The sequence below is a fragment of the Elgaria multicarinata genome, chromosome 11 (genome assembly GCF_023053635.1).
Source record: "Elgaria multicarinata webbii isolate HBS135686 ecotype San Diego chromosome 11, rElgMul1.1.pri, whole genome shotgun sequence".
Classification (NCBI taxonomy): domain Eukaryota; kingdom Metazoa; phylum Chordata; class Lepidosauria; order Squamata; family Anguidae; genus Elgaria; species Elgaria multicarinata.
This window is the reverse complement of record NC_086181.1, coordinates 17,510,832-17,538,407: the sequence shown is the minus strand read 5'-3', so window position 1 is coordinate 17,538,407 and position 27,576 is coordinate 17,510,832. Positions and strand designations below refer to the sequence as shown.

Sequence of the window (27,576 nt, the reverse complement as noted above, 5' to 3'; positions counted from 1 at the left end):
GCCAACGCTGATTTTATTCCAGCGCCAAGTGAAAACATGGCTTTTTAACCAAGCTTTTAATGGTTAAATTCACTAAGATGGCACATTGTTTTAACTGTTTTAATTGTTTTACTGCTTTTAAATTATACATTGTTTTAACTTGGTTTAGCTATTTATTTATTTATTTATTTATTTATTTGTTACATTTATATACCGCCCCATAGCCAAAGCTCTCTGGGCGGTTTACAAAAGTTAAAAACAGTAAACATTAAAAGTATACAAAATTTAAAACATAAGAACAACAGTATAAAAACAACATGGTTTAATTTGTTTTTCGCGGAGTATAGTTACTGTTTTACACTGTATGCTTTTATCTGTACGCCGCCCTGAGATCTTAATGATATAGGGCGGGATATAAATGTTTTAAATAAATAAATAAAAATAAATAATTCAAACACTCCAATCGTGTTACATTAGGAGCCACAGCTGGCAACGGAGATTTTCCAAAGCCACATCCTTCTGCTGCCATCAACTCTCCCAGGCGCTACATCCTCCTAAGTCATTTTCAGGGGTTCTTGAACCTGGGATTTTTCATTCCCCCCGCCCCCATCTGTGTCTTTTCAAGCAAGTCTGTGTAATGCCCCTTCCCCATGGAGATCTGCCAGAATCCTTCTCTTTTAGCCTTTTAGACATTTGTGAACGATGTCCTTCTTTCTGATTTCGTGTTGAATTCAGGTTTTAGTCCGGTTGCTGTTTCAAGGTGTCTGTTTTTATTGTTGTGATTATTTTAAATTCTTTGTCCATTATATTGTACTGTTTGACCATCGTTTGACTTTGTATTGTGTCTTAACTTTTGATAGCCATTTTGTACGTGTGTGTTTTTTAAACAGAAGTGGGCTAAAAACAAATAAATATGCTAGAACTAGACATTAGGCAGGATGCATGGTTCCTTCCCAAAAGAGTAGTTCAGAGTCTCATTCAACTCACATCTTTGCCATAACCTCCAGTAGTAGAAAAGACATGACATGACACCACTGCGGCTAGAGTTTCCCACCCATGCCATTGGCCGCCACATGTGATTATGTCACAACCTGTGTTTTGTACTACTAGAACAGGGATGGCCCTCCAGATGTTTTGGCCTACAACTCCCATCAGCAATTGGTAGCATAGCCAATGGTGAAGGATGATGAGAGTTGTAGGCCAAATTATTTGGAGGGCCACTACCGTATTTCTTCGATTCTAAGACGCACTTTTCCCCCTAAATTAACAGCTCTAAAAATGGACTGCGTCTTAGAATCGATGGCGTCTTAGAATCGAAGCAATACGGTAAGAGGAAAAGAGGAAGCTCCTGAAGCAGCCTCGAGCCATGCGAGCGAGGAGCTAGTTGGGTAAGCGCCTGTTTTTTTGTTAGGCAAATTTATTCGTAAGTCCCATCGATTTCCATGGGACTTACTCGCGTGTCGCCGTCCCCTGGTGCAGAGACAAGTAAAGAGCGGGACTGGAGAGTTAAGTTTACTCTTTGTTTCAACACCCCCCTTCTTCCCGCGCAAACAGCAGTTTCTTCTCTCACAGAGGGAAAAAAGAAAAGGACACAACCATTAGAAAAAAGCACGGAGGGGTGGGGAGGAGGTTGGCTGGGCGGTGAGGGAAGTATTTCTTTGATTATAAGATGCCCTTTTCCCCCCAAATTAACATCTCTAAAAATGGGGTGCGCCTTAGAATCGATGGCGTCTTAGAATCGAAGAAATACGGTAGTTGCCCACACCTGTATTACACACTACCACAGGCACAGAGACACAGGGCTAGAGGCTTTGGTGGTGGCCACACATCATAAACAACTATTCTAGCTGTAGACTTTCTTCTCATCAAATGATGCCAGCACTAGGCCTTGCCAATACAACACATTCCACACACCCCAGTGCTGAGCTTTATTTCCCTTCTGTCCCTGTACTGAACCCAACATAGCAATCTCATACCTTGGTGGCTTCATCCTTGACGGTCCAGCGACCTTTCTTTGAACGTCTTGCCACGCCAGCACTGCTGTAATGGTCCACGTGGGCCCCCACGGGCAGCGTGGGTGCCTGGGAGTAACGCAGCTCCAGCGCGCTGCCCGGTAGAGACCTCCGTGGAGCAGGAAAAATAAGACCGTGAGCAAGGATGATCCAGAAGAGGAGAGGTGAAAAGAGAAGAGGGGAGGGTCTCCTCTATACAAATCAAGGGCCCCATTCCCACCAGTCCTCCTCATGTCCAACAAGGACCCCCGTTTCCCATTCAAGGCCTCTGCACTGATGGGGCCTTCCATGCACTCAACATGTTAGCAACAATAAAACAGATTTCTTTGGCATCCTGACACAGACGGATATTACCATAGCGACACGGGTGGTGGCAGAGGCACCCTAGAGGAGTAAGGGCCAAAACAGATGTTGCTTTAAATGCGCATCTAGAAACTGTTATCGTCCCCCCCAACACACTTTTACTCTAGAGTAGGCACAGGGCCCCTGATCCAAACTGAGACTGTAGCATGGGGTGGCTTTTAAGATCTGGATTAGGGGACCTGCACCTACTCTAGAGTAAAAAATAAAGAGGAGTACAGCTGCTGGACACACATTTCAAGTAACGTCTGTTGTGTGACAGGGGGCATTCTAGGAAGGGAAGGGAATAACCTCTGCTTCCCCCCCCAAAAAAAATAAAATAAAATTGGGGGTGGGAGGGGAGGCACTAAATTGGTTCTTCTTATTGAAATGGTGGCACCTTCTTACCGGGAGTAGGTGGAGACTGGGCGTCCGCGTAACTGGTCTATCTCCATTTGCATCCTCTCAATCTCAGCCAGCAGCTGCTCCTGGAGGACATGTGCAAAGGAGGCCGTCAGTACTGGAAAGTAACCTACCGCCGTCGTATCTTTCAGTTGCTTCTAGGAACTTCTCTCACTCTGCCCCTAAAACTACCCCCCTGCCCCCCTCCAAATTCAGAATACCCCCCACTTCTACATTTAATTACCCTTCCCCCTTCCTTGCAAACATTTAAACACAAACAGTCTTACCTTGCTTGCCAGTAGCTCATCCTGAACCTTCTTCATGTTGGCAATTTCCTCACTCAAGGTGTTCTTGATGGGTGAAGGAGAGAGAAAGAGAAGAATTTGATGAGAGCACCCAGATAGGGCTGCTGACAGGATGTTCCTTGACCCCTTCCTTCCCCACTTCCCATACCAAACAGGGAGATGCACTCTATCCAGGATTGCTTGCCTGAGGTCTTCTCCACTACGTGACTAGAGCTGTGCTGAAGGGCTGGTTGATATATGAAGGACAGTCCTACACTAGCCCAGTTTGCCTTATATCCATAGCTTCTCCACAGCCATCTCTGCTGTTACAACCAACCCAACCAGCAGCCAAAGTCCCCTCTACAATCACAAATCAACTGATATCCAAGGGCCTAAGCAACGTTCATATCAGGGCCCAGGGCAGGGCATCTGGGGGGATGGCCCCTTTGGTGACTGAAAATATGGCCAGTATTTTTATTTTTCCAAAATGTAACGCCCCTGGCATTCCAGTGCATAGTGGGTTTAAAAAAACATGGTGTCAGTCATGTTTTTTGTGGTGTCGGCCATGTTTTCTTTACACATCGCACCAGAACTGGAATGTCCAGTGCACTGCATTTCAGGAAAATAAAGTCAACATCCACAACCATGTCTGTCAAGGAAACCTAAGCAGAGGGCTTAGGGAGATGGTGCAGCAGAGGTGTTAACAGTGGCACGGCCCCGGCATTTGCCCGATCATGTTGCATGGCAACACTAGGCCTTTTTCACATCCTTCCCTAATTTGGCTGGACAAAAGGGGACTTCAGATAGTACCACCGTTTTCTCCTGTAAAACTCAACTGACAGGCAAAGGCCAGCAGAGCCACAGCTATTCTAAAGGATCTTCCCCCCATAACCCTGAGTGGTTACCACGCACCACAACGCGCTCACCACACATACATGTATATACACACACCTTCTCCTCCAGGGCCCCCATCCGTTCCTTGAGGTGCAACTGGAGACGCTCGTTGGATTCCGAGAGCAGCTTGTCAACCGTTTCCGAGAGGCGCTTGTTGTGTTCATCGTTCATCTTCTCTCTTTGGCGTGCCTGTTTATTTCCAAGAGAGGGAGCAGTAATTGGAAAGGGCCCATGCCCAGCTCTTCCCCACTAGCTCCAGAGAATCTTTCGCCACTGATTCCAGCTCCCCTTCGTCTCTTCTTGCTCTTCCCCATTCATTTCACTTTATTGTCTTCGTGCCCACAAATTCCCAGTGAAATAGGAACATGGGAAGGTGCCTTATACTATCAGATCATGGGTCTGCCTACCTTGCTATTTTCTACACTAGTGGTATTGAACCTCAGGCCCGTGGGCCAAATCTGGCCCACTTGGAGTCCCAATATGGCCCTCCAGGATTCCCCAGAAGTCCACACCTCCTTACCCTGGCCCCACCCCTTTCTTCCAACCACCCATTGTTTGGGGGTTTCCCAGTTTTTGCGTCCCTTTCCCCCCAATCTAAAAGATTAAAATGCCTCTCTTGGAGCAGTAAGAGCTTTAAACTAAAATATGCTTCCCAGAAATTGAATTTGGCCCATGGGCTGAAAGAGGCTTTGCACCCCTGGTCTACATTGACTGGCAGTAACTGTCTGGGATCTCAGACAGGGGTCTGTCATTCCCAGCCTGTCTTGGAGATGCCAGGGATTAAACCTGGGAGCTTTTGCATACAGAGCACGTGTGCGCAGCCACTAAGCTGCAGCCTTCTTCTAGTTCCTGGCGCCCTAGCCCCATTGAACGCCATCCCCATTTCTCATCATGCCCTCACCCGTTGGAGCTCCTGGTTTTTCTCTTCCAGCTGGGCCTCCAGCTGACGCAAGCGCTCCTCGAAATTCCCATGGCGCTCCTCTGCCTGGAAAAGGGAGTGAACACAAGAGTTAAGCCACATTTTTCTTTTCTGGCAGCCCAGTCTTCTGCATGGGATCGCCATGTGTCTTACTGTACAAAAGACAATCCTCCAATTGGAGGGCTGTCAGAAGACAGTCCTCTATTTGAAACCATCCTCCGTTTGGAGGGCTGTCTGGTCCAAGCCCAGTTTAATAAGGGAGAGGCAGGGGCCTTGAAATTCCCCATAATCAACAGTTAGCACCTAGACAGGTCACGTGGTCAGTTTTCCCCATTAGGGTCGGATTGATGTCTTGCACTTCTATTTAAATTATAGTAATTATTTCCAAATCTGCATCTCTATGTATAAATTAGCACATGCAAATATCATGTAAACTGGCACCCTATTACGTCCTCTTTTTTTGGTGATGCATTTTGTCTTTGGGTGGGGGGGCGGTGATGTGCAAGTAGCCATCCTACTTCTGAATCCACTGAGACCCCAATTTACCAATTTCATTCCCTTTTCTGACTCCAGCAGATGGGCCCCACTGGCCCCTTCTTCCATCCCCTTGCTTGGCACGCTCGATCCCTTCCCCGTTTTGCACAGTACCTTGTTGAGGGCAGCCACCCGCTGGGCCAGCTGGGCCTCTATCTCGGGTAAGGTCTCGGCCTTCTGAAGGGTCTGCTGAAGTTTCTGCTTGGCGTCTTCCAGCCAGTCTTGTAGCTGCCTGTTCTTCTCTTCACTCTGCATGGGGGAAACAGCTAAATTCAAAGGCCTCATCAAGGAAGGAAGTCCCAAGCAGTGACCCCAAACAAACTGGCAGTAATAAACTGGACAGGGCACCGTAGGAAGAGGACCTAGGAGGGTAGGTGCCTTGTGCTAGGAGGAAATGCAATTCAGTCTCAGCTGCCTGGAGGATCTCCCATGTCCACATACTTGGGGATTAGAGAAGGAAGCCGTGGAAAGAGCCAGTATGTAACTGGAAGGTATTACAGACAGCTATTAGAAAATGTCAGTCATCTGGTTGTACCTGCTAGCAGTATGTAAAAGTTCAGGGAATGTACTGGAAAGAGACTGAGCTAACTATCCAATCACTTATACTGTATGTAAAGGAAATGTAGAGGGAGGAGGTTAAGGACAGCCAGACACTAGCAGAGAGGTACTAGGAACAGCCAAGGGTAATAGATCAGGAGAGAACAGGCAGACAGGAAGTGGGGTCTTACTTGTCTGTACAGGGATTCCTTGCTGGCCAGCTCATTCTCCAGCTTGTCATTGACGTCATGAAGAGAAGTTGCCTCCCTCTGAGCACTCAGGTAGCGTTTCTCCAGAGTGGTGATCCGCTCCTCCATGTCCTCCCGCTGGGCTAGCGCCTGTCACCCCCAGGACACAAGAGAAGGGAATGATGGGAGAAGTGAAACAGGGAGGGCCATGGATGCTGCCCCCCCATTACCCTGGAACCCAAGCAAAACCCTACACAGATCCTTCAGTGGCCAGTTGTGGAAGAAATTAAGAGGTCCTTGGGCCTTACATACACCTAAGAATATGCAGGGTCAGTGTCTGTGTGTGTACTTTAGGGAGCAAAAGTTGTGTCATACTTTCATTTTTCTTGACCATTTTACTAGTCAATTTTATTGCACGACCCCAGTGAAATTGGGGGTTTAGTGTTTGAGAGAATAACTGTTCTCTATCCACACTCCCTACACAATTCTATCACACACACCCCATCTCTGTTGTCTTTTCTTTTCTAAACCAAACAAGCCCTGATCTCTGAAGGGCCAAATTCTGTGTTCCCTGGAGCCAGTCTATTCTTCAGGTAGTGATTTGGGCTCCAGGACTGTACTTTGTTGCACAAACAGTCCTCCTCACGATAGGCAGGCTCCACAAGAAAGCTATTGTCATTGATAAGAAAACTCAGCCATAACAGAGGTGTTAATGCTAGTCACACCCTATGGAATCCCCTCCCAGGAGACATACGTCTGTCCCCACCTATGTCTGTTTTTATTTATTTAATCAATGTATAACTACTTGATTATATATATTTAAAAGATGCCAAAGCAGTTTACAACATAAAATTTTAAAATACAAAAAAAACACATTACAATATTTAAAAACAGATAATACAAAACATCTCAGTTAAAAATATTCAAAAATAAACCACCTCTATTAAAATACTAAGTTTTGAGAGGTTTTTTTAAAAAATCATCTGTTCTCCTTGGCTTTTAACAGAAAATGTTTATGGTATTTGCTGCTGATAGTATTTCAGAATTATATCTTATTTTTATATAAATATAACATTGTTTATATTTAACATGGTTTTATTAACATGTATTATTTTATACTATAAGCCACCTTGGATCTTGAAAGGTGGCTAAAATGTATTAAATGCCTCTGTCAAGGTTCCACCTTTACCTGGACCCCTTGATCAGCTCCTTAAAGTTATTTTGCCTCTTTAAGAGCCCTTCTTTCCATCAGATGTCAAGTTTCTACCTTTTACTTTCCCTCTCAGTAACATGGGATTTAGGCCTTAGGCATGGTGTAAATGACACTCCAGACAACAAGGTTTTAATAGGGTGACCATACGTCCGTTTTTGCCTGGACATATCCGGAATCGGAGGGGCCAAAACCAATCCGGGGGGAAATCCCCATTTTCCCCACTATGTCCGGGCAAAACGCGGGGGCTGGGGGGGGGCTGGAAGACATGTTCCCAGAACCGCCCTAAATCGACGCTGGGGGCAGGGGCTGGAAAACCCGTTCCAGACTTCCGGGAACGCGTCTCTCAGACCCCACCCCCCAGCACCGATCTAGGTGGCTCAGTTTTCACCACCCTGGACAGGGAGCAAACACGGAGCCCCACCCCTTGCCTCCCATCACATTGCAACGAGAGGCAAGGGGCAAGGGCCAGTTCACTCCCTGGGCCTGGCCCAGCCGCCCGGGGCAGGCAGTGAAAACTGAGCCGCCTAGATCGGCACTGGGGGCAGGGGCTGGGAGACACATTCCCGGAAGTTCTCTGCAAGAACACACTGTTACCATGTGAACCTGCCCATCAATTAGGGCTTATCTGAGGCCCTTCTCTGGGTGATCCTGGCTTCAGAGGTTAAGAAGGAAGGAGATTTTGGTAATGCCCAATATTACAGTTCATAGGCAGCCTGAATAGCAAGTGTGCAGAACTTCAGGCCTGGGGGCTAAATCCAGCCTCCTGGTTTCCCCAAATGGCCCCACCCCTTCCCCTGGCTCCACCCCTTTCCTCCAACCACAGATCATTTGATGGTTTCCAAACTTTTGTGCTATTCCCCCCACACACACACTTCTAAAAGTTTGAAATGCCTCTCCTAAATCTTAGCTACTGGCAGTAAGCGTTTTAAGCTAAAATATGCTGGTGCCTTTAGCCCCGCCCCCTTTGCCTTGGCTTCACACTGGAATACAGTCTCCAGAAAGGAATTTGGCCCTGGGGTTGAAAGCGTTTTGACCCTCCTGCTGTATACAGTGAGGAGCCAGGGCGTCAGGTACTGCCGTTTACCTCCTTGAGGTCCCGCTGCAGCTTGGCGTTGATCTCTTCAGACTTGATGAGGTCCCGCTGGGCCGTGGCCAGCTCTTCTTCGAGCTCTGCCATCTGCCGGCAAAGCATGGTAAGCCGCTCCTTCAGCTGGGACAACTCCCCTCGCTGGCGCTCCAAGACCTCTTCTAGCTCGGATTCCCGACCACCACGCCCCAAGTCGAGGGAGCCTGATCCGTTGGCCTGAAGAGTAAAGGGAGCAAAGCGGGATTGTTACAGGCTACAAAGGTTGACCTTGCTCACCTTCCCAACACACATCCAGCTAACCCACACGCATCTCGCTCTCACAACCACATAGGGGAGAGAGCTCATTGCTCAGTGATAAGGCACATGTTTTGCATGCAAAAGGTCTGAGAGCAATTTCCGGACCTTTCCATTTTTATTTTAAAAAAGAATCTCAGGTAAAGGGCTAGAAAAGACCTCTGCTGAGATCCTGGAAAGCCACTGCCAGCCTGAGTAGATAATACCAGCCAAGATGAGCCAATGGTTTGACTTATACCTTCTTATCTTTTTCACACTTTCTCCATGTGAACCACAACCTCCTCCAGCTACCTGGGTCTCCCATACACTGGTAGAGGTCCTTTTTACCCAAAACCTCTAGATTGTTCAGATACAGCAACTGCACCCATGAGAAACCAAGACGCAACTGAACTTGACACCCTTCTAGCTTGTACACTTGATGGTCAGGAAGACTTCCTGAATCACACAGTTGGCGGGCTAAAGTGGCCCTTTTGAAGCATTAGAGGAAAGCTCAACATGTGCAGGCAAGCAAGGCAAAAGGGGAAGAGCGAAGCTGATTCTAAAAATTCATAGAAAGGAAGGAAGACTAGATGGGTGCCAAGGCTCACAGGCTTGGTGCACTGGGACTTTTTGATTAGCAGGGACTAGGACATTATCTGCCTCCCCGTGTTCAGTAGTTTTTGTTCCCTCTGAGCTTAGCTTCAATTCTCACAGTAGTTGGAAGAAAATGGATTTTCCCAGCAACAGATAGATAGATGCACACAAACAAACACAAACTCAAATACAGACACCCACCCACAGAGAGAGAGAAAAGATACTGTTCAACACAGCTGCCTGCATTTTTGGACTCTCTTTGGAAATGTGGAGTATGGGGACTTACATCAGGAGCGCCAGCACTTCAGAATGTACCACTACACCACTACACCACACTGGCACATGATGGGAGAACAACAAGGAAGCATGAAGGAAGAAAAGGGGATGCCTGGTGCAATTGAGACCATCCAGAAGACAAAAGAATTGAGCTTGAGTATGGAAGGTATTTCCATGACTCAGTATTTGTGAATGAAAATGGGTCCCCTGCTTCCACACAGGATGTGCTTCCACGTCTTCACTGACCTGTGCAATCCCCTCTCTGTACTTGTGTCCCTCCACACTCCACTCCCCTTCAAATTTCCCCCACTTACACAAATCTGGACATCTCCCTCTTTGCTGGGATCATCTAAGCCAGATCGTCGTCGGGCAAGTTGTTCTCGAAGGGAAAGAGACTGCAGGCAGGAAAGCGGTGAAAAAGAAAGAGGACATGCATGCATGGTTAAAATGAAGTTAACCTTAATGAATGAGTGGCAGGACAGGAGTGGTCTCTTTCATCAGGACAAGGTAACCGTTTCAGTTTGGGAATATATGGCTCATATTAAATGCTGGCTATTGTGCTACAGGTTGGATTCAAGCTTAGGGCTCATCTACACCAAGCACGATATTCCACTGTAAATGCAGTATGAAAGTAGTATATAAAAGGCAGGAGCCACACTACTGCTTTATAGCAGTATTGAACTGCACTGCAGGATCAACACTACTGCTTTATAGCGGTACTGAAGTTCACTGACAACTGTTGGTGCCCATGACACATCTACACCAAGCAGGATATAACACCATGAAAGGAGTATGAAAGCGGTATATGGTATGCGTCAATGGGCCCCAACAATTGCCAGTGCACTTCAATACTGCTGTAAAGCAGTAGTGTGGCTCCTGCCTTTTATATACCGCTTTCATACTGCTTTCATAGTGGAATATCCGGCATAGTGTAGATGAGCCCTGAGTCTCAAACCTAGTTATTAACTTAGGTTCCATTGATTTCAATGGGTCTACTCTAGGTATGATAATAGGATAAAACCAACATAATACGTGAGCAGACTTCTGCTCATGCCATGGAACTTTCCCTTCCTCTCCTCTCCACTGCACCTCCCCCAAAGCTGCTTTGGAGGACATGCATGTGGCTACAGGAGGGAGGGGCAATTTGATCCACTAGCAGTATCCATTCTACAGGTGGAAGGACACCGTTGGCTCCTGCTTAAGCCTGGATACAATCTGCTATGTCCACACTCTTTCACTGTCGTGGATTGTTAACCAGACTACGTATGCTCCACAGGCAATGTCCCCAGGTCACATGACTCCCTTTCAACTGAGCAGTGACTTCTGGGAAAAGGTGGGGCAACTGAATTGGCTCCTTATGACAGGGCAGGCAATGCAAAAGCTTTGATCTTGCTCATAGGTCAAGAGGATGGCTGGAGTGAACAGGCATCTTCCATAGCTCTCCATCTCCCCCCCCCAGCCCCCCGAACTGCCACTCCTGCTTCCTAGGGGCATCCAAATATCTATTTATGAGGCTGACAGTGGCCTCCCATACATCAGATCAGCCCTCCCCATGTGATACCCTCTGGTTATGTTGGACTACAACTTCTGTCTTCCCTGACTGTTTGCTATGCTAGCTGAAGCTGATGGGAATTGTGGTCCAAAACATCAGGAGAGCACCATTTTGAGGAAAGCTGCATCTTCTTAAGTACTCTTACAAACCCCGTCCGTCTGATGTGCAGTGAATGACTATGAAAGACAGGGCCTTTTCAGCACTGGCACCTAAATTGTGGAATTCTCTTCCAAGGGAGACTCACCTGGCTCCTTTGTTAATGGGGTTTAGACAGCAGGCTAAGAGCTTGCTATTTGAGAGAGCATTTGGGATAATTAGTTGGCCCTATGCCTTCTCTGGCTGCAGATATCTGTGGATGGACCAACACGTTTTGGCCTCTCTCTCTCTCTTTTTTTTTTTAACTTTAAAGGCCTTCTTCAAGGGGTTATAAAAATATCTGCAGAGATTCTTATAAGAAGTGAATTACAGCAGGAGATATTTTGTTATAAGAATCTCTGTAGACATTTTTATAACCCCTTCAAGAAGGCCTTAAAAGTTTTTTAAAAACCCATCACCCACTGGAAATCATCACTGTTCTGAGTCTTGCCCACAGCTGTGCCCAAGGGTCACATGTTTGCATGGCATGACATACATCCTTACCAACTTTTAGATCAGTCTTCCGCAACCTGATTCCCTCTAGATGTGTTGGACTACAACCCTCATCATCCCCAGCCCGGCTGGGGTGATGGAGGTTGCGGTACAACACTTCTGGAAGGTCACCAAATTGGAGAAGGCTGGTCTAGACCTAAAAATTACTATTGTTCAACAATTGGGAATTCAACATCCTTGTTGATCCACTGCAAATCACCCAGTGATCTAGCAATAGGCCCTAATCTACAGTACATTCTGCCCACCCTTACAGTAAATCACCATGTCCAATGCCGAACCCAAGACATTAGTATCCTAGATCCACAATATATGCCTTTTGGACACCTGCAACTTTTCCCCTGAAGGAATACCATCTAGATGCACCTTTTAGATGCATATACAATTTCAGATGCACATCTGCCATCTGCCATTTAGATGCATAGGCCATCAGTGCAGACAGGAAAAAAGCCTCCTTCGTACCTCCTGATTGGACATTTCCAGCTCCTCCTCCAATACGGCAACCCGCTCTAACGCCACTCGCAGCCGTTCCCGAACCTGCCGCGCACCAGACAGAGATGAAGAGGAGTTAGTGACAGTGGGGCAGTAGACAAACAGCCAAGCTTTTCCCACTCCCCTCGGCCCCACAATCCCTGCCTCGTCCTCTGTGTAGCTCTGCTAATGCTTCATCCATGTCCCAATTTTCACCCCAAGATGTACCGCTCCCACTCAGTCTTGCCCTGCTTCCCACTGCCCAATGGCCCAAGGGGTGGCTCCTGCACTTTCCTCTGGCCAGCAAAACTGTGGGGTCTTGCTAGAGCAGGTGTGCTTAGGACTTCAGTACAGTACAGGTGCAGCTTCCCCATGAGGCTTGAAATCTGAGACAAATTCCCATCCGACCCCCAGCTCTTCTCTTGTCAACTGTCTTTCCGTCCTGTCTTTCACCTTCTCATCCAGGGCCTTGTGATGTTCAAAGAGAGACTTGAGGGCCTTCAGCACCTCCACCTCGCTGGAGACCCCAGCCGGTGACTGGGCCTGGCGCTTCACCACCGTCATGCGGAGGGAGCGTTCGTGTCGCGATACAAGGCATTCCAGGTGTTCTAGCAGCAGCTAGGGAGAAAAAGAGAGACAGATGAGGCAGCTCAGGGGTGGACAGAGATATCACATGAACACAGCTGGAGAAGGAAATCCAAATTTCCACAGCTCCAGAACACCATGCAAACATTTCTTTGCTTTTAAAAAATGGCCTCCGCGTCCTTTTTTAGAAATAGCCACCTACACCAAACAGACAACTGAGGGGGGAGGGAAGAGTCCTCAAGCAGGCACGACAGAAATACAGTTCTATTATCGCATGTAGTGGCAGGGTCTACTGCGGGGGTGGGGAACTAGTGGCCTTCCAGATGTTGTTGGACTACATCTCCCATCATCCCTGACCATTTTCTTTACTTCAGAAGATCTCTATACCACTTTTCATTTAAAAACAACAACCCCAAAGCGGTTCACAAGATAAAATAATTTTAAAATACCATAAACCCCATCAATATTACAAAATAAAACAAAAAATCAGTAAAAAATAAAATAAAACAGCTGACTATGCTAACAGTCAGGGGCATGCCTGGGCAAACAAATGTGCATTAAGTTGTCAGCAGAAACACTCCAGACTAGGAATCCTTAATGTGGAGATCACATGGAGGATGCCACTGTTGAGAAAATCCTCCTCCGCACCAAATTAACATCAGTAGGCCATGGTATGGTAAGCAACACCTCCCACTCAGAATGTAGAGACCAGATGCCTATGGGGAAGATGGTCTCTCACATAACCTGGTCCTGAGTTGTTGGCCATGGGTTATCATGTTGTCTGAAGGCAACAAGTTTTCTGCAGGGTGGATTGTTAACCATGCAGGGTAGTTTATTTTTCTTCATCAAGCCATCTTGAAAACCCCTGACTTGTTGGGTTGTTCGGGGTGCTTAACAAGCTACACTGCACAATTTACAGGCCAGCCTGCAAAAACTCACTGTGTTCAGACAACATAATAGTTTCCCAATCTCAACAATAACCCACACTGGGTGGCTTAGCATGCTGTGTGTGAGCCCAGCCTCAGTGGCTGCTTTTGGACAACACAATAGTCAATAGTGACGGGAATAGTCAACTCACAGTTGGTTATTTTATGGGTACTCCCCACACAACACTTTTCTACACAACTGTGGAGTGGTTGGGGCTGACGTTGAGTGAACTAATAGTCAACCTGGAATTTGACCGACACAGCTTCCACCTCTCTCCCCGCCCTCCCTCCCTCCTCCCTCAGTCCTCCCAGTGCCTTCCCAGCAGCCCCTGAGAGTTGTGGTGGCTGTAGTAGAGCAGCCAGCATGGTTTTGGCCACTCTTGCCCGGGAACTCTGTAGCCAGCCAGGATAGTCAACTCAACCCTGTATAATAGTCCATTGAGTCCGAAAGACAACACGCTAACCAACGGCTGTGCAGATAGTCAACTCTGCACAGCGTTGGTTATCTCCATTGGTTATTTTGAGGAACTGTGGGGTGTTTTTTGCCCGACAGATGACACAATAACCAACGGTTGGCTAGTCAACTGACAGTTGACTAACTAAACCACCATTGGTTATCGTGTTGTCCAAACTGAGCCTTAGAGTCCAGCAGCATCTGGATATCTATCAGGAAAAACAACAGAAGGAGGAAGGAACAAGTGCTCCTTCCTACTCGAACAGGAGAAGAAGAAAAAGCCCACCAAGAAGAGCACCATCCCTAATGAATATTAAAATAATGAACAACTAATGAATGATAATACACAAATAACAGATTAATAAGTATATGAACAGATGATAAAATTCAATAAACAATGAGAGACTATATCTCCACATAGACAAAATGCTACTAAAAACAAATTGAACATGAATATACTCATGGCAGCATCAGGATTCATTTTGTGTGGTACCCTGTTTCCCCGAAAATAAGACAGTGTCTTATATTAATTTTTGCTCCCAAAGATGCGCTAGGTCTTATTTTCAGGGGATGTCTTATTTTTCCATGAAGAAGAATACGGTACACATTTATTGTTGAACAAAAAAAAAAGGTCTTATTTTCGGGGGGATGCCTTATATTACAGCGAGAGGCAAAACTGGAAGTAGGTCTTATTTTCGGGGGATGTCTTACTTTCGGGGAAACAGGGTATTTTACATACACATTGGTGAACACTGCAAAAAAAGGCAAATTTATAATCGTCCATATTTTGTGTGGCGTTTCACCAATGTATCGGAATGCCTCTGCATATGAGTAAAACACCACACACAAAAGTATCTTGATGTAATCATCTGGGCGATTACATCAAGATTCCTTTTCTGCTTTATATATCAATGAATATATATATTGCTTTATATATCAATGAATATATCTGTTTTATATCAATGAATGTGCGGATACTGCAAAAAAGATGCAAATGAATGGAAAGTTGCAGTGATCTGCACATACTTCAATTATAGAAGTAATGTTAAGAGGTTTTCCCCAAGCCAGAATTCAGGAAGAGTGGGAAATGGAGCAAAGCAAACAAGGGAAACACCGAAAGCACAGTAAATATTCTGCCACCCCACTGATGCAAGAAAACTTATTTTTGCTTGTCCTTTAAACAGATCAGAAAAATCAGATGACCAGCAAATGGGCAGACCTGAAGGGTCCTAGAGGAGGATCCTTTGAGGAGGAAGAGAGGTCTCAGCTTGAGTTGTTATTCTGACTGATAGTTTTTATAAGTATGGGTTTACTGCTGTAGGGTATCTTTCTAGTTTTATTAGTAGCTTTCTTGGAATGGAAGACCCTTTAATGAGACTTCCTTCCTGCCCAGTGTGGCCTTAGCTAGACCTAAGGCTTATCCCGGGGTCGTCCCTGCCTGCTCCCGGGATATCCTGTGTGTCATTTACATGAACAGGGATGACACCGGGACAATCCGGGATAAACCTTAGGTCTAGCTAAGGCCAGAGTCTTTAGAAGTTCCTCCTACAACCAGATCCTCTGGTAGGCTTTGTATGTCCTGCAAAGAAAGAATGGCTGGGGTGGTGCTGAGTGGATATTCCAGATCCTGCTCTCTTCAAACTGCTTGTTTGCCCTAAAGGACCTATTTGGAAAGGCCGGGGCAAGTGGCTTTGGTAACCCCAAAAGCACCTGACTCCCACTCTAACCAAAATTGTAGGCTCAGGTCTCCTGCAACCTGCTGGAGCAAACAGCTACAAAGGAGATATCTCAGTCTTCCCACGCCCATCCCAAAATCAAGTTTAGTGTCAGCCAAACCATCAAGAGTTAACTCTATTTCTCATCCTCCCATACTGGTTCCTCAAGACTTCTTAGGTTTCCAGTATATTGGCACAGACCAATCTCCCCCAACTTGAGTCCTTTCAGACGTTTTGGTCAACAGCGCCGAGCATCCCTGACTATGGGCATTGTTGGATGGGGCAGATGGGAACTGTAGTCCACAACAAGTGAAGGGCACCATGTTGGAGAAGGCTGGCATAAGACTCTATAACCCCCTTCCTCAATCTGGTGCTCTCCAGACATGATGAACTACAGTTCCTATCATTCCAAGCCAGCGTGGCCTTCGTCTGGAGGGCACCAGGTTGGGGAAGGCTGCCCTATAACATTAATACTCAACATACCAGTATCTGACAAGTTCTGGGCTCTAAAACCAAGTTGGGATCCCACCCACCCCTGCCCCTCTATGCCCCTTCTCCTACTCACCCGTGTGTTGTTACGTTCTGCCTTCAGTTCCGAGATCTCCTCCTCGCGCTCCGACAGTTGCTCCCGACACAAGTTCAGCTCTTTAGTGAGGGCTGCAAATTCCTAGTGGAGAGGGCAGATAGTTGTGGTGCGGAGAGGCACGGCAGTTCAAAATTATCTTCCTCCTTCATTGGCAGTACTCTCTACAGCAGGGCTGTTCAACCTCAGGCCCACGAGCTAAATCTGGCCCACTTGGGGTCCCAGTCCAGGTCTCCTGGGTTCCCCAGATGGCCACACCCCTGCCCCTACCTGCCAGTTGTTTGGTGGCTTCCTGGCTTTTGCACATTTGCCACCACCCCAGGTGACCCTATGGAAAGGAGGACAGGGCTCCTGTATCTTTAACAGTTGTATAGTAAAGGGAATTTCAACAAGTGCTGTTTGCATGCATGCAGCACTTTGTGAAATTCCCTCTTCATCATAACAGTTAAAGCTGCAGGAGCCCTGCCCTCTTTTGTATCTGGTCAAGGGGGCAGGGCTGCTGCAGCTTTAACTGTTGTGATGAAGAGGGAATTTCAGCAGGTGCTGCATGCATGCAAAGGACACCTGCTGAAATTCCCTTTACTATACAACTGTTAAAGATACAGGAGCCCTGTCCTCCTTTTCATAGGGTCACCCTCCACCACCGCCACCCATTTTAAAGGACTGAGATGCCCCTCCGAAGACTTAAGTACTGGCAGTAAGTGTTTTAAACTGAAATGTGCTGGTATTTTGGTCCCACTCTCTTTTGCCATCAGACCTTTCTCTTAACTGGAATGCAGCCCACCGAGAGCTTCTCCAAAATTGAATTCATCCGTCAGACTGAAAGAGGTTCATCAACAGCCCTGCTCTCCTGCGTATTGGACTTCCTTTATAAGTCACTGGGACATTAATTATTTGGAAATCCCCAGTTCCAAGTGGCTAGATCAACCTGGTCCCTTCCCAGCATTTCCCAGCCAGGATGATGGCTAGGCTAAGAATGGTTATCCAACACATCTGGAGGGCACCGGGTTGGAGAAGACTGATCTGGATACTATGAACCAGGAAATGCAGGGTGGGGATTGATGCACACAATGCAAGAGGAGCGGGAGGGAATCCAGAAGCACAGCCTTGATGTGGTTTGGCTGCGACATCTGAGCTGAACCAATAGTTTACAAAATGATCCTGCTGACCACAGATTCAAGTTTTGCATCGCTAGGCTATAGTAACAGCCACTCATTTGGGGACTTGCATATCTAAAGTTAGATGCCTGAATAGAATGATCATGGGTTTTTTGTTTGGTCATCTTGAAATACTAGGTTGTGCGCCTTTAAATTATAGGGGAGGGAGGAAATGTGGAGATCTTTAAACGCATCCTTGCAAACCCAACTCTTGGCTTCAGAGGAATTTCCATTTGAGACATTATACTGTTCAGCCACTAGATGGAAACAGCCCTATGGATCAAGCTTTCTGTTTCATAATGAGGTTCCAGGTTGGCTTAGGGAAGGCTGCCTACTGTGGGCGGACTTTAGGCCTGTCTTGTCTACTCTGTTTTTGGTTTTTTTACTAGAACCCCAAGATTCACCAACCAGAGGCAGGTGCAAAAGACAAACACTTAGAAATCTAGGGTGCCTCTGAGCATACCCTCAGAATTTGTTTTTGAAACCAGATCTGAACTGAACCCACAGTCCTTTAATACACAAGTCCACTCCTGAACTTTCTTCATCTCAGCAGTCAAATTTAGGTGGAAAAAATCATTTTTTGTTGCTATTGTGAAACAACTGGGAGTCAGAAACCCTTGACAATCCACAGTAAATCACCCAGAAATCTAGCAGTAGATCTCAAACTACCTCCACCCATCCCTCACCCCTGTAGCCCAGGTGTACCTAAAGCAGTGTCTTCAACTTTTTTGGGACCAATTTTTAATCCCAACGTGCAACACAGTACTAGGGTGACCCTATGAAATGGAGGACAAGACTCCTGTATCTTTAACAGTTGTATAGTAAAGGGAATTTCAGAGGGTGTCATTTGTATGCATGCAGTAGAATCATAGAATAGCAGCATTAGAAGGGGCCTACAAGGCCATCGAGTCCAACCCCCTGCTGAATGCAGGAATCTAGGGTGACCATATGAAAAGGAGGACAGGGCTCCTGTATCTTTAACAGTTGTATTGAAAAGGGAATTTCAGCAGGTGTCATTTGTATATATGGAGAACCTGGTGAAATTTCTTCTTCATCACAATAGTTAAAGCTGCAGGTGCCCTGCCCTCTTTTAAATCTGGTCACTCTAATATAGCTCCTGCACTTTAACTGTTGTGATGAAGAGGGAATTTCACCAGGTTCTCCGTATATACAAACGACACCTGCTAAAATTCCCTTTTCTATGCAACTGTTAAAGATACAGGAGCCCTGTCCTCCTTTTCATATGGTCACCCTACAGGAATCCACCCTAGATGAGGCCTAACCAGGGCCGAATAGAGAGGAACCAGTACCTCACGTGATTTGGAAGCTATACTTCTATTAAGGCAGCCCAAAATAGCATTTGCCTTTCTTGCAGCCATATCGCACTGTTGGCTCATATTCAGCTTGCGATCTACAACAATTCCAAGATCCTTCTCGTTTGTAGTATTTCAGAGCCAAGTATCTCCCATCTTGTAACTGTGCATTTGGTTTCTATTTCCTAAATGTAGAACTTGGCATTTATCCCTATTAAATTTCATTCTGTTGTTTTCAGCCCAGCACTCCAGCCTATCAAGATCACTTTGAAGTTTGTTTCTGTCTTCTAGGATATTAGCTATCCCACCCAATTTTGTGTCATCTGCAAATCTGATAAGCGTTCCCTGCACCTCCTCATCCAAATCATTAATAAAAATGTTGAAGAGCACTGGGCACAGGACTGAGCCCTGCGGTACCCCACTCGTTGCCTCTCCCCAGTTTGAAAAGGTTCCATTGATAAGTACTCTTTGAGTCCGATTCTGTAGCCAACTGTGAATCCACCTAATAGTTGTTCCATCTAGCCCACTTTTAGCTAGTTTGTTAATCAGAATATCATGGGGCACTTTGTCAAAAGCTTTGCTGAAGTCAGGATATATGACGTCCACAGCATTCCCACAGTCCACAAGGGAGGTTAACCGATCAAAACATGAGATCAAATTAGTCTGACAGGACTTGTTCTTGACAAATCCATGTTGGCTTCTAGTAATCACTGCATTGATTTCAAGGTGTTTACAGATTGACTTCTTTATAATCTGCTCCAGAATTTTCCCAGAGATGGATGTCAGACTGACTGGTCTGTAGTTCCCAGGTTCCTCCTTTTTGCCCTTTTTGAAGATAGGGACAACGTTAGCCCTCCTCCAGTCGTCCAGCACCTCACCCATCTTCCATGATTTTGCAAAGATAATAGACAAAGGTTCTGAGAGTTCTTCCGCTAGCTCCTTCATTACTCTAGGTACCAGGTGAAATTCCCTTTTCATCACAACAGTTAATGGCACCTGTTGAAATTCCCTTTACTATACAACTGTTAAGCCCTGTCCTCCTTTCCATAGGGTCATCCTAGTCGGACTCACCCACCCACCCGTCCCATTCTCTAGACCAAAAGAGATGTGACATGGGAGATGCAGGATCAGATTTCTCAATGTTTTTTGAAAATTTAGCAGCTACTGAAGGAAAGCAGGACGGAAAAAACAGGACAAATCAAATTTCAGCATCAGTAGCAGGAATTTAACCTTCCCCACTTTCACCCTGCCCCCATATTACATTTTAATGGCTATTATCCTTGCAGCATCAAGACTATGGCCCTTTCTTGACCTAAAGGTTATCCCAGGAAAATGGAGGGATCATCCCTGCCCGCTCCCAGGATCCCGTGTGGCATTTGGATGCACAGGAACGATCCCGGGATATAGGGCTAGTGTAGACACAGGGTATCATTGCAAAAACAAAATTCCTCATGCAAGACCAAGAATAGCTTTTGATTGGGCTGAAGAGTAATTTTGATCACGAAAGCAGTGCTGGGGGAAAGGGTAAACCACTTCTTCCCCTGTAGTGCTGCTTCAGTCAAAACTGGGGATGGTGCTGGCAGCGTAAGTCTTTTTAAAAAGTCGGATCTCATAATGGATTTCTTGTTTAATATCTGTTCTGGCTCTTTAATTCAACCTGGCACTTTCTAGATGTTTTGAACCTCAGCTCCCGTCAGACCTAATCAGCACGGCCAATGGTCATGAATACTGGGAGTTGTAGTCCAAATTATCTGGGGGGCACCAGGCTGGAGAAGGCTGCTTTAATTGGTAAAGGTAAAGCAGAGCGTATGCCGATATATTTCTCCCTCCCTCTGCTTCTCCCAAACCTAAGGGTGGGACTGCTCATGTGACTCATTGGTTGAAGGCCAATGGCTTAGATTATACGTAGACAACCTGGTACCCTCCAGATGTTATCAACTAAAGTCACCACAATTGGCCACATTGGCAGTAGTTTATGGTAGTTGTCATCGAAAATATCTGGAGGGCACCAAGTTGCCTAGATCATCCTACCATGGTGATTAACTCTTCTGTAGCATCAACACCATGTAAGAAAAAATACTGGACCAGAATGGTAGTCTACCCCAGGGAAGGCAGAAAGTAGATCTCTAGATGTTTTGGATTTCAACTCCCAGAACTCCTGACCATTGGCCATGGGGCTTCTGGGAGTTGAAGTCCAAAACATTTGGAGATTTTCCTTCTTCTCACCACTGGCTTAACCTAGCTAGAGACTTGTTGTACGGGGGGAGTGGGGGACAGAAAAAAAACTTTCTCCTAAAGTTTCCAAAACTCCCTTGGGGGAAAAAAGGATTTTTTTAAAAAAAACTGTCTTCCCTTCACCAATCATTTTTCCTGAGTTTTCCCCCGCAGGCCTTCACATCTTTAACCCTACCCCAAATAAAGATAAATATTGGCATCAAAATCAGCCCATTATCTCTTATTGGACTTTCTTCATTAAATTGAAAGAGATCCCAGTAGGTCAGTGGAGGGAAGATTTCAATCTTGTTTCTATTAGAACCCAAAGGCCCACATTCTGAAGCCTGGTGCAAAATAGTGGCTCAGGGGCAGAACCAATTACCTACCAAATACAGTGAGCCACACACTAGGATGACCTGTACACACAAATACAAATCTACACTGAGTTACTACAAATCAGCTATTTTGACAGTCTAGACCAGCCTTCCTCAACATGGGGGCTGCCTACACACGGGGAAAGACCTGCAGTGGCTGTGGATCTACGCCCTGTCAGTTAGACAATGCAAGCGCAGGTTCGCAGCCACCATGGGGCTTCCCTGCGACGCTCCAACTTGAAAAAGTCAGGTATTTACCAGGACTTTTTCAAAGGGAGAGACATCAACAAGGCACTTCCACTGTGTAATGTTGCTCCGTGGGAAACCTGGGACCAACCCAGGGGCAGAGCCTGGTGGAAGGCAACCAGCGATTGGTCCCCTTCCACCAGGAAGAGGGCGGGAGCGGCTCTGGGATCCGGATGGCTGCCCAGAAACCCTGCACTCCCGACACCAGCTTGGGAGAGGAAATGTGAGAGTTTGAGGAGGGAGGCGGTGCCAACTTGGCGGTGAAGACAGCCCCCTGGTGTCCTCTAGATGTTTTGGACTACTATTGCCAGAATCCCCCAGCCAGCATAGGCTGACTGGAGAATTCTAGGAGGAGGAGTCCAACGCATATGGAGTGCACCAGCTTGGAGATGGCTGGTCTTAGACTGAATAACTTCTATTGTTTAGGGTGACCATATGAAAAGGAGGACAGGGCTCCTGTATCTTTAACAGTAATGTAGAAAAGGGAATTGCAACAGGTGTCAATTGAAGTGGGTGAAATTCCCTCTTCATCACAACAGTTAAAGCTACACTAGCTATAGTAGAGTGGCCAGATACAAAAGAGGGCAGGGCTTCTGCAGCTTTAACTGTGTTGATGAAGAGAGAATTTCACCCTTTTCAATTGACACCTGCTGAAATTCCCTTTTCTACATTACAGTTAAAGATACTGTCCTCCTTTTCATATGGTCACCCTACTATTGTTAAACAATTGGGAATTCAAGGTCCTTGCTGATCTACTGAAAATCACTCAGAAAACCTGCTCTTCCTTCTGCCCAGCCATAACAAACATAAGGTATCACTTTATCCAATACCTAACCAAATCCTAGCCCCACAACTCCAACTTTCCCCTTGAAAATCGCCAGAACAGTGCTTCCACAAACTCTCTGGGCAGCTGCCTGCTTGAGCTATTCAGGATGTTTGGGTGTATACAAATATACCTTAAAACAGGACTCTGTATTCTTTTCTGCAGGGTGAGTCCAGCTCCCCAACCCATGCATTTGACAGATATATTTACCAGCAATTCATATGCTTATTCAGTCATCAGTCTTGTACTTCCCCACATATTTCAGGTGGATTGTCTGATTTTTTTTTTTAAAAAAAAGCAACCCTTGCAAATTTATTCAATTCACTCATTGCTTTTTTCTTTTCTTTTTTAAATTCAATTTTTAAAGGTTGAAATCCTGCCTGGCCGAGGATGGTTTGTGATATCACGGGCGCAAGCCAATCAGTGCTGTACACAGCAGATTTTTGCTGCAAATACACAGGACTAGTTTTCCCTGAACTTGATCGGTCTCATCTTTTCTAGCTTTTCTGACTCTGCTGTTTAACCGCACTGGCACCCTCCTGGGCTTGTTTGTACCTTTTCTAATCTAAGTATATGTTTTGAGACTCTTATTACACAGTGGTTTTAAATAGCTTCCAAGCTTCCTGAAGGGAGATGAGCCTCCTAATTGCACTTCCAACTTCCTTTTAACCAATCCTCTCTCTTGAGAAATTTCTTCCTTTTGAAATTAAGTGACTGTTGGACACTCTGGGCAATTTCCCACTCTCAAATGTTTAATTTGATGGCATTGTGGTCACAATTTCCAAGCAATTCAACAACAGTGACTACTTGTGCTAGATCTGACACTGCTAAGACTAAATTGCTGTCCCTTCCCTCATCTGTCTCATGACTAAACTGTTCCAAGGGACAATAACTCTCATCTAGAAATTGTCTTTTGTCATGTCATGAATTTACATTTATCCAGTCAATTTGAGGGTTGCTGGAAGTCATCCATTATTACACTTCAGCTGTCTCCCTGATTTTTTTTTAGTTCTTCACCTTAGAAACAACACTTCTGTTTTCTAAGTCCAACCAGGACCCATTTTTAAAACTCTCCACTACACTGACTTAGATCCAGTTCATATAACCAACAATCACAGCTTTGCATTCCTTCTGCAGTTGTCCAGCCACTTATCTCTCTCATAATTGGTTATGTGCTGTTCTAAGAGTGATTCATGTTTGTTATGGCTGAATTTTCACTCTGTTGCTACCAATCCATTTCTCAAGTTCATGAAGATCTTTTTGCATTACTCTGGCTTGCCTTCCCTAAGCAGTTCTGATATAGCTGTGCAGTATTCAGTATCATACAGAACCCATCATCTGGAAGGATGGAAAGGTGGCTAATTCTCATGAATACAGAGTGAAGTTGACATCCTACGCATTGATAAAGTGCACAATGTTTTCTACGGGTTACAAAAAATCTAAGGCTGCAATCCTATACATACTTACCTGGGCACAAGACCCACTGAACACAATGGGATTTATCTCCAAGTAGAAGTCCATAGAGTTGTACTATAAGTAAACAGTCCTTGTACTACAGATCTAACCATTCTTCCTGCCCCAGCCCACCACTCTTTGGCTGGGTTCACACAACACGCTAACCCACCCACAATGGGTTGTTTTGAAGTGTGGGTTATTCTGTTGTCTGAACACAGCACTTTTTCTGCAGGGTTGCTCGTTAACCACACAGTGTGGCTGAACTACCCAAGAACAAGCTATGGGTTCTCAAGGTGGGTTGTTCAAGAAAAATAACCTATACTGCATGGTTAACAAGCCACCCTTTGGAAAACACACTACGTTCAGACAACAGAATAACCCATAAAATGAGCAGTGCATTTTATAGTAGTCAGCTATCTAATTTCTGCTAGGGAAAAATCCCAAACTCTTCACAAACAGAATTAATGTGAAAATGTCTTGCCGTGTATATGCATAAATAAAACACTACTATCCAAACCCATCAATCCAGAAAATGTGGGGAAAGTATTTTACATATTCTTTTGTATGTTTTAAATTAAATACTCTAGTAATTACTGGGGGGGGAGTTAAGCCCACAAACTTGTATTTAGGTACTATTACCTTAGCTATCCAGATTTTTCCCTCATCTTTTTTTTTAAAGCAAAAATTGCCAACACATTTTCAGGATCTTTTCTGTATCCTAAGGGTTAAGATTTAAATTTGAAGCAACCTGGTATTCTCAGAATTCTAATCAAACCCAGGGTCCCAGGTTAGATGCTATGGTCCATGACACAATCATAGCTGTGTGGATTTCGTAGGCTCTACAGTTAATAAGGCCTGTCATTCCTTATCTGCTTAATCCCTAAATTAAGGTTTTGGGGACATTGAAGGCAAATGACCAGCACATCCTTGCCTGAGATATTTCCATAGCTCTTTTACTACCGGCCATCTTTGCCACCAGTCCTATTACTGAAGTGACAAAGCGAACGGCAAGAATATTCACTTTTCTAATCTACTTGTGATTTATTTATTTTTTAAAAAGCAAGAAGAAGAGCAAGTATTCCTATTACTAGTTGCCTAGTAACTTCTAAAATGCTTGGTTTTACATGTGGACAGGCGCATACATACAGGGGTTTTACAAATCCATTTTTTTCAGGCAAGGAGAGCCTTGGTGCAGTAGGGGAAAGTCCTGTTTGCCTTTAAAAACTGGATTTGTTTTGAGCAGTTACGTGCTTAAAAAGTTGGGGAGAATTCTTACCTGCATTGAGTTAATGCATAAAAGGATTTGGGCTGCTAAACACTTAAAGAATTGTTGGTTGATGAACCATCTATGTCTTAACTGATGAGCACAGCAATCCTAACCCCCTTGGACAGCGGTCCAAGGTGGGGGCAGATGTGGGGGGAGGACCGCCCCTCTAGCAGAAAGGAGATCTGCTAGTAGGATGACAAAGTAGGCTGCAGAAAGCTCCGTGAGTGTAAGAGTATCACCAGTCTCAGGCCCCCAAATAGGCCATTTCAGGGGTAGCCTTGGATCCAAAACTTCCCTACCATTGATATCAATGGTACATTTTCAAGTGCAGGCACTCATCCTAACAGTCCCCTTAGCTACCCCTCCAAGGGAAGTCCAAAAATGCAAGCAGCTGTGTTGATCCATATCAGCAAACCAGTTCTAGCAGTTTTCCTCTCTCCCAGGAGCAGGTCTTTTGTAAAGCTAATGACTCTTAATTGCCCATTCGAGATTAAGCCACCCCAAATACCTTGCATTATAACAGGGATAGCTCACAACACTATGTCGTTGCTAGGAAAACCCATTCCTCTTTAGCTACTATGAGTATTACAGCTGAGCTCAGAAAGTGTGTGTGGCAGATAACATCCTTGTGTTTGCCAATTAGAAAGTCCCTGTGTGTCCTGGCTCCACTACACCATTCCTCTTACCCACTGAGAGAGCCCAGGATTAGAGCTGGCATACTTAATTCCTCACCATCCCTTTGAAGCCAGCTATTTTATTTTAAATAAAAACCTCCAGAAAATGTAGACCAAAACAAACATCTGCTCCTGCCCTAGCTGGAATGAGCCAGCAGTTCTTTGGAAGGGATGGATCAGCTATTACTTCACCCCCTCATCACGTAGGATTGCTCCATAAACTACTACAATCCTATATCCATGTACTTTGAATAAACCCCATTGAACGCAATGGGAATTACTTCTCAGTAGACATAAGAACATGAGAAGTGCCATGCTGGATCAGACCAAGGGTCCAACCAGCCATCGGCCAGGGAACAACAAAGCAGGACATGGTGCAACAGCACCCTCCCGCCCATGTTCCCCAGCAACTGGTGCACACAGGCTTACTGCCTCAGATACTGGAGATAGCACACAGCCATCAAGGCTAGTAGCCATTGATAGCCTTTGCCTACAGGAATTTATCCAACCCCCTTTCAAAACCATCCAAATTAGTGGCCATCACTACATCCTGTGGTAGTGGGTTCCTAATTTAACTACGTGCTGTGTGAAGAAGTACTTCCTTTTATTTGTCCTGGATCTCCCACCAATCAGCTTCATGGGAAGACCCCATTGGGTTCTAGTATTTTGAGAGAGGAAGAAAAATGTCTCCCTATCCACATTCTCCACACCATGCATAATTTTGTACACCTCTATCATGTTTCCCCTTAGCCTCCTTTTCTCTAAGCTACATATACAATATTGCACTGTAAATGATTAGATGTCAGTCAATGGGTATATTACAAATACCTTTATAAGATACTGAAGGACTTGCATGATTACTAACTTGTAAGTTAATAAAACTATTAGTTGTTTTCCTTTTAAGTTAATATTACGTAAGTTTTAATTCCCTATTATACTTGCACCAGGACCAAATAGCTTTAAAAAATCATAACATCTTTAATGCACGGCCACTCTAAAATATGCCCTTTCAGCTTAGCCAACCAAGGTTTTAATTTACTAAATCTACTGATTAAAGTATAGGACTTTACATTTATTTTTAAACCTTTCCAAAATTGCCTGGGCAAACGTCTGATGGTCAGTGGGCAAACTGATCCAGGAGTGGAAGAACAGGAGTGTTCTGGATGGAGTTACACTCCCTCTAAAGCAGGGCTGGGCAGAAAGTAAATCTCCAGATGATTGAGACCAACTCTCAGCAATCCTGACCACTGGCCATCCTGGCAGGGACTTCTGGGAGTTGGAAGTCCTAAACATCTGGAGATCTACTTTCTGCCTACCCCTTTGGCCAATTTTGACTGGCACGCCAGCTGAGTCCCTTTCTGGAGATCTGGCCAAGTTACACATGCCTTCGTCACTTCCAGATTAGATTACTGCAATCCATTCTTTGTGGGGCTGTCCTTGAAGAGTGTTTGGAAACTGCCGGAGCTCTGCCCTCTTGACCAGATACAAAAGAGGGCCAGGCTCCTGCAGCTTTAACTGTTGTGATGAAGAGGGGATTTCACCAGTTGCACTCATACAAATGACACCTTCTGAAGTTTCCTTTACTATACAA

General features: G+C 45.4%; 1 protein-coding gene across 12 annotated transcripts in view; it reads right to left on the bottom strand.

Moving 5' to 3' along the window:
• PPFIA3 (PTPRF interacting protein alpha 3) overlaps window positions 1-27,576 on the bottom strand; it is a 140,274-nt gene that overhangs the window by 95,988 nt on the left and 16,710 nt on the right. For 10 of the 12 annotated variants that reach the window (XM_063137750.1, XM_063137757.1, XM_063137762.1 and 7 more), the window contains exons 3-14: window positions 16,445-16,546; window positions 12,653-12,817; window positions 12,191-12,265; window positions 9,846-9,926; window positions 8,386-8,604; window positions 6,092-6,238; window positions 5,478-5,612; window positions 4,812-4,895; window positions 3,968-4,099; window positions 3,020-3,082; window positions 2,739-2,818; window positions 1,956-2,100 (exon numbers count right to left, since the gene is read on the bottom strand). In XM_063137750.1, the coding sequence (XP_062993820.1) occupies window positions 1,956-2,100; window positions 2,739-2,818; window positions 3,020-3,082; window positions 3,968-4,099; window positions 4,812-4,895; window positions 5,478-5,612; window positions 6,092-6,238; window positions 8,386-8,604; window positions 9,846-9,926; window positions 12,191-12,265; window positions 12,653-12,817; window positions 16,445-16,546 (1,428 nt within the window). The remainder of the gene's footprint in view (window positions 1-1,955; window positions 2,101-2,738; window positions 2,819-3,019; window positions 3,083-3,967; window positions 4,100-4,811; window positions 4,896-5,477; window positions 5,613-6,091; window positions 6,239-8,385; window positions 8,605-9,845; window positions 9,927-12,190; window positions 12,266-12,652; window positions 12,818-16,444; window positions 16,547-27,576) is intronic. The other 2 variants (XM_063137760.1, XM_063137761.1) reach the window with 2 other exon arrangements.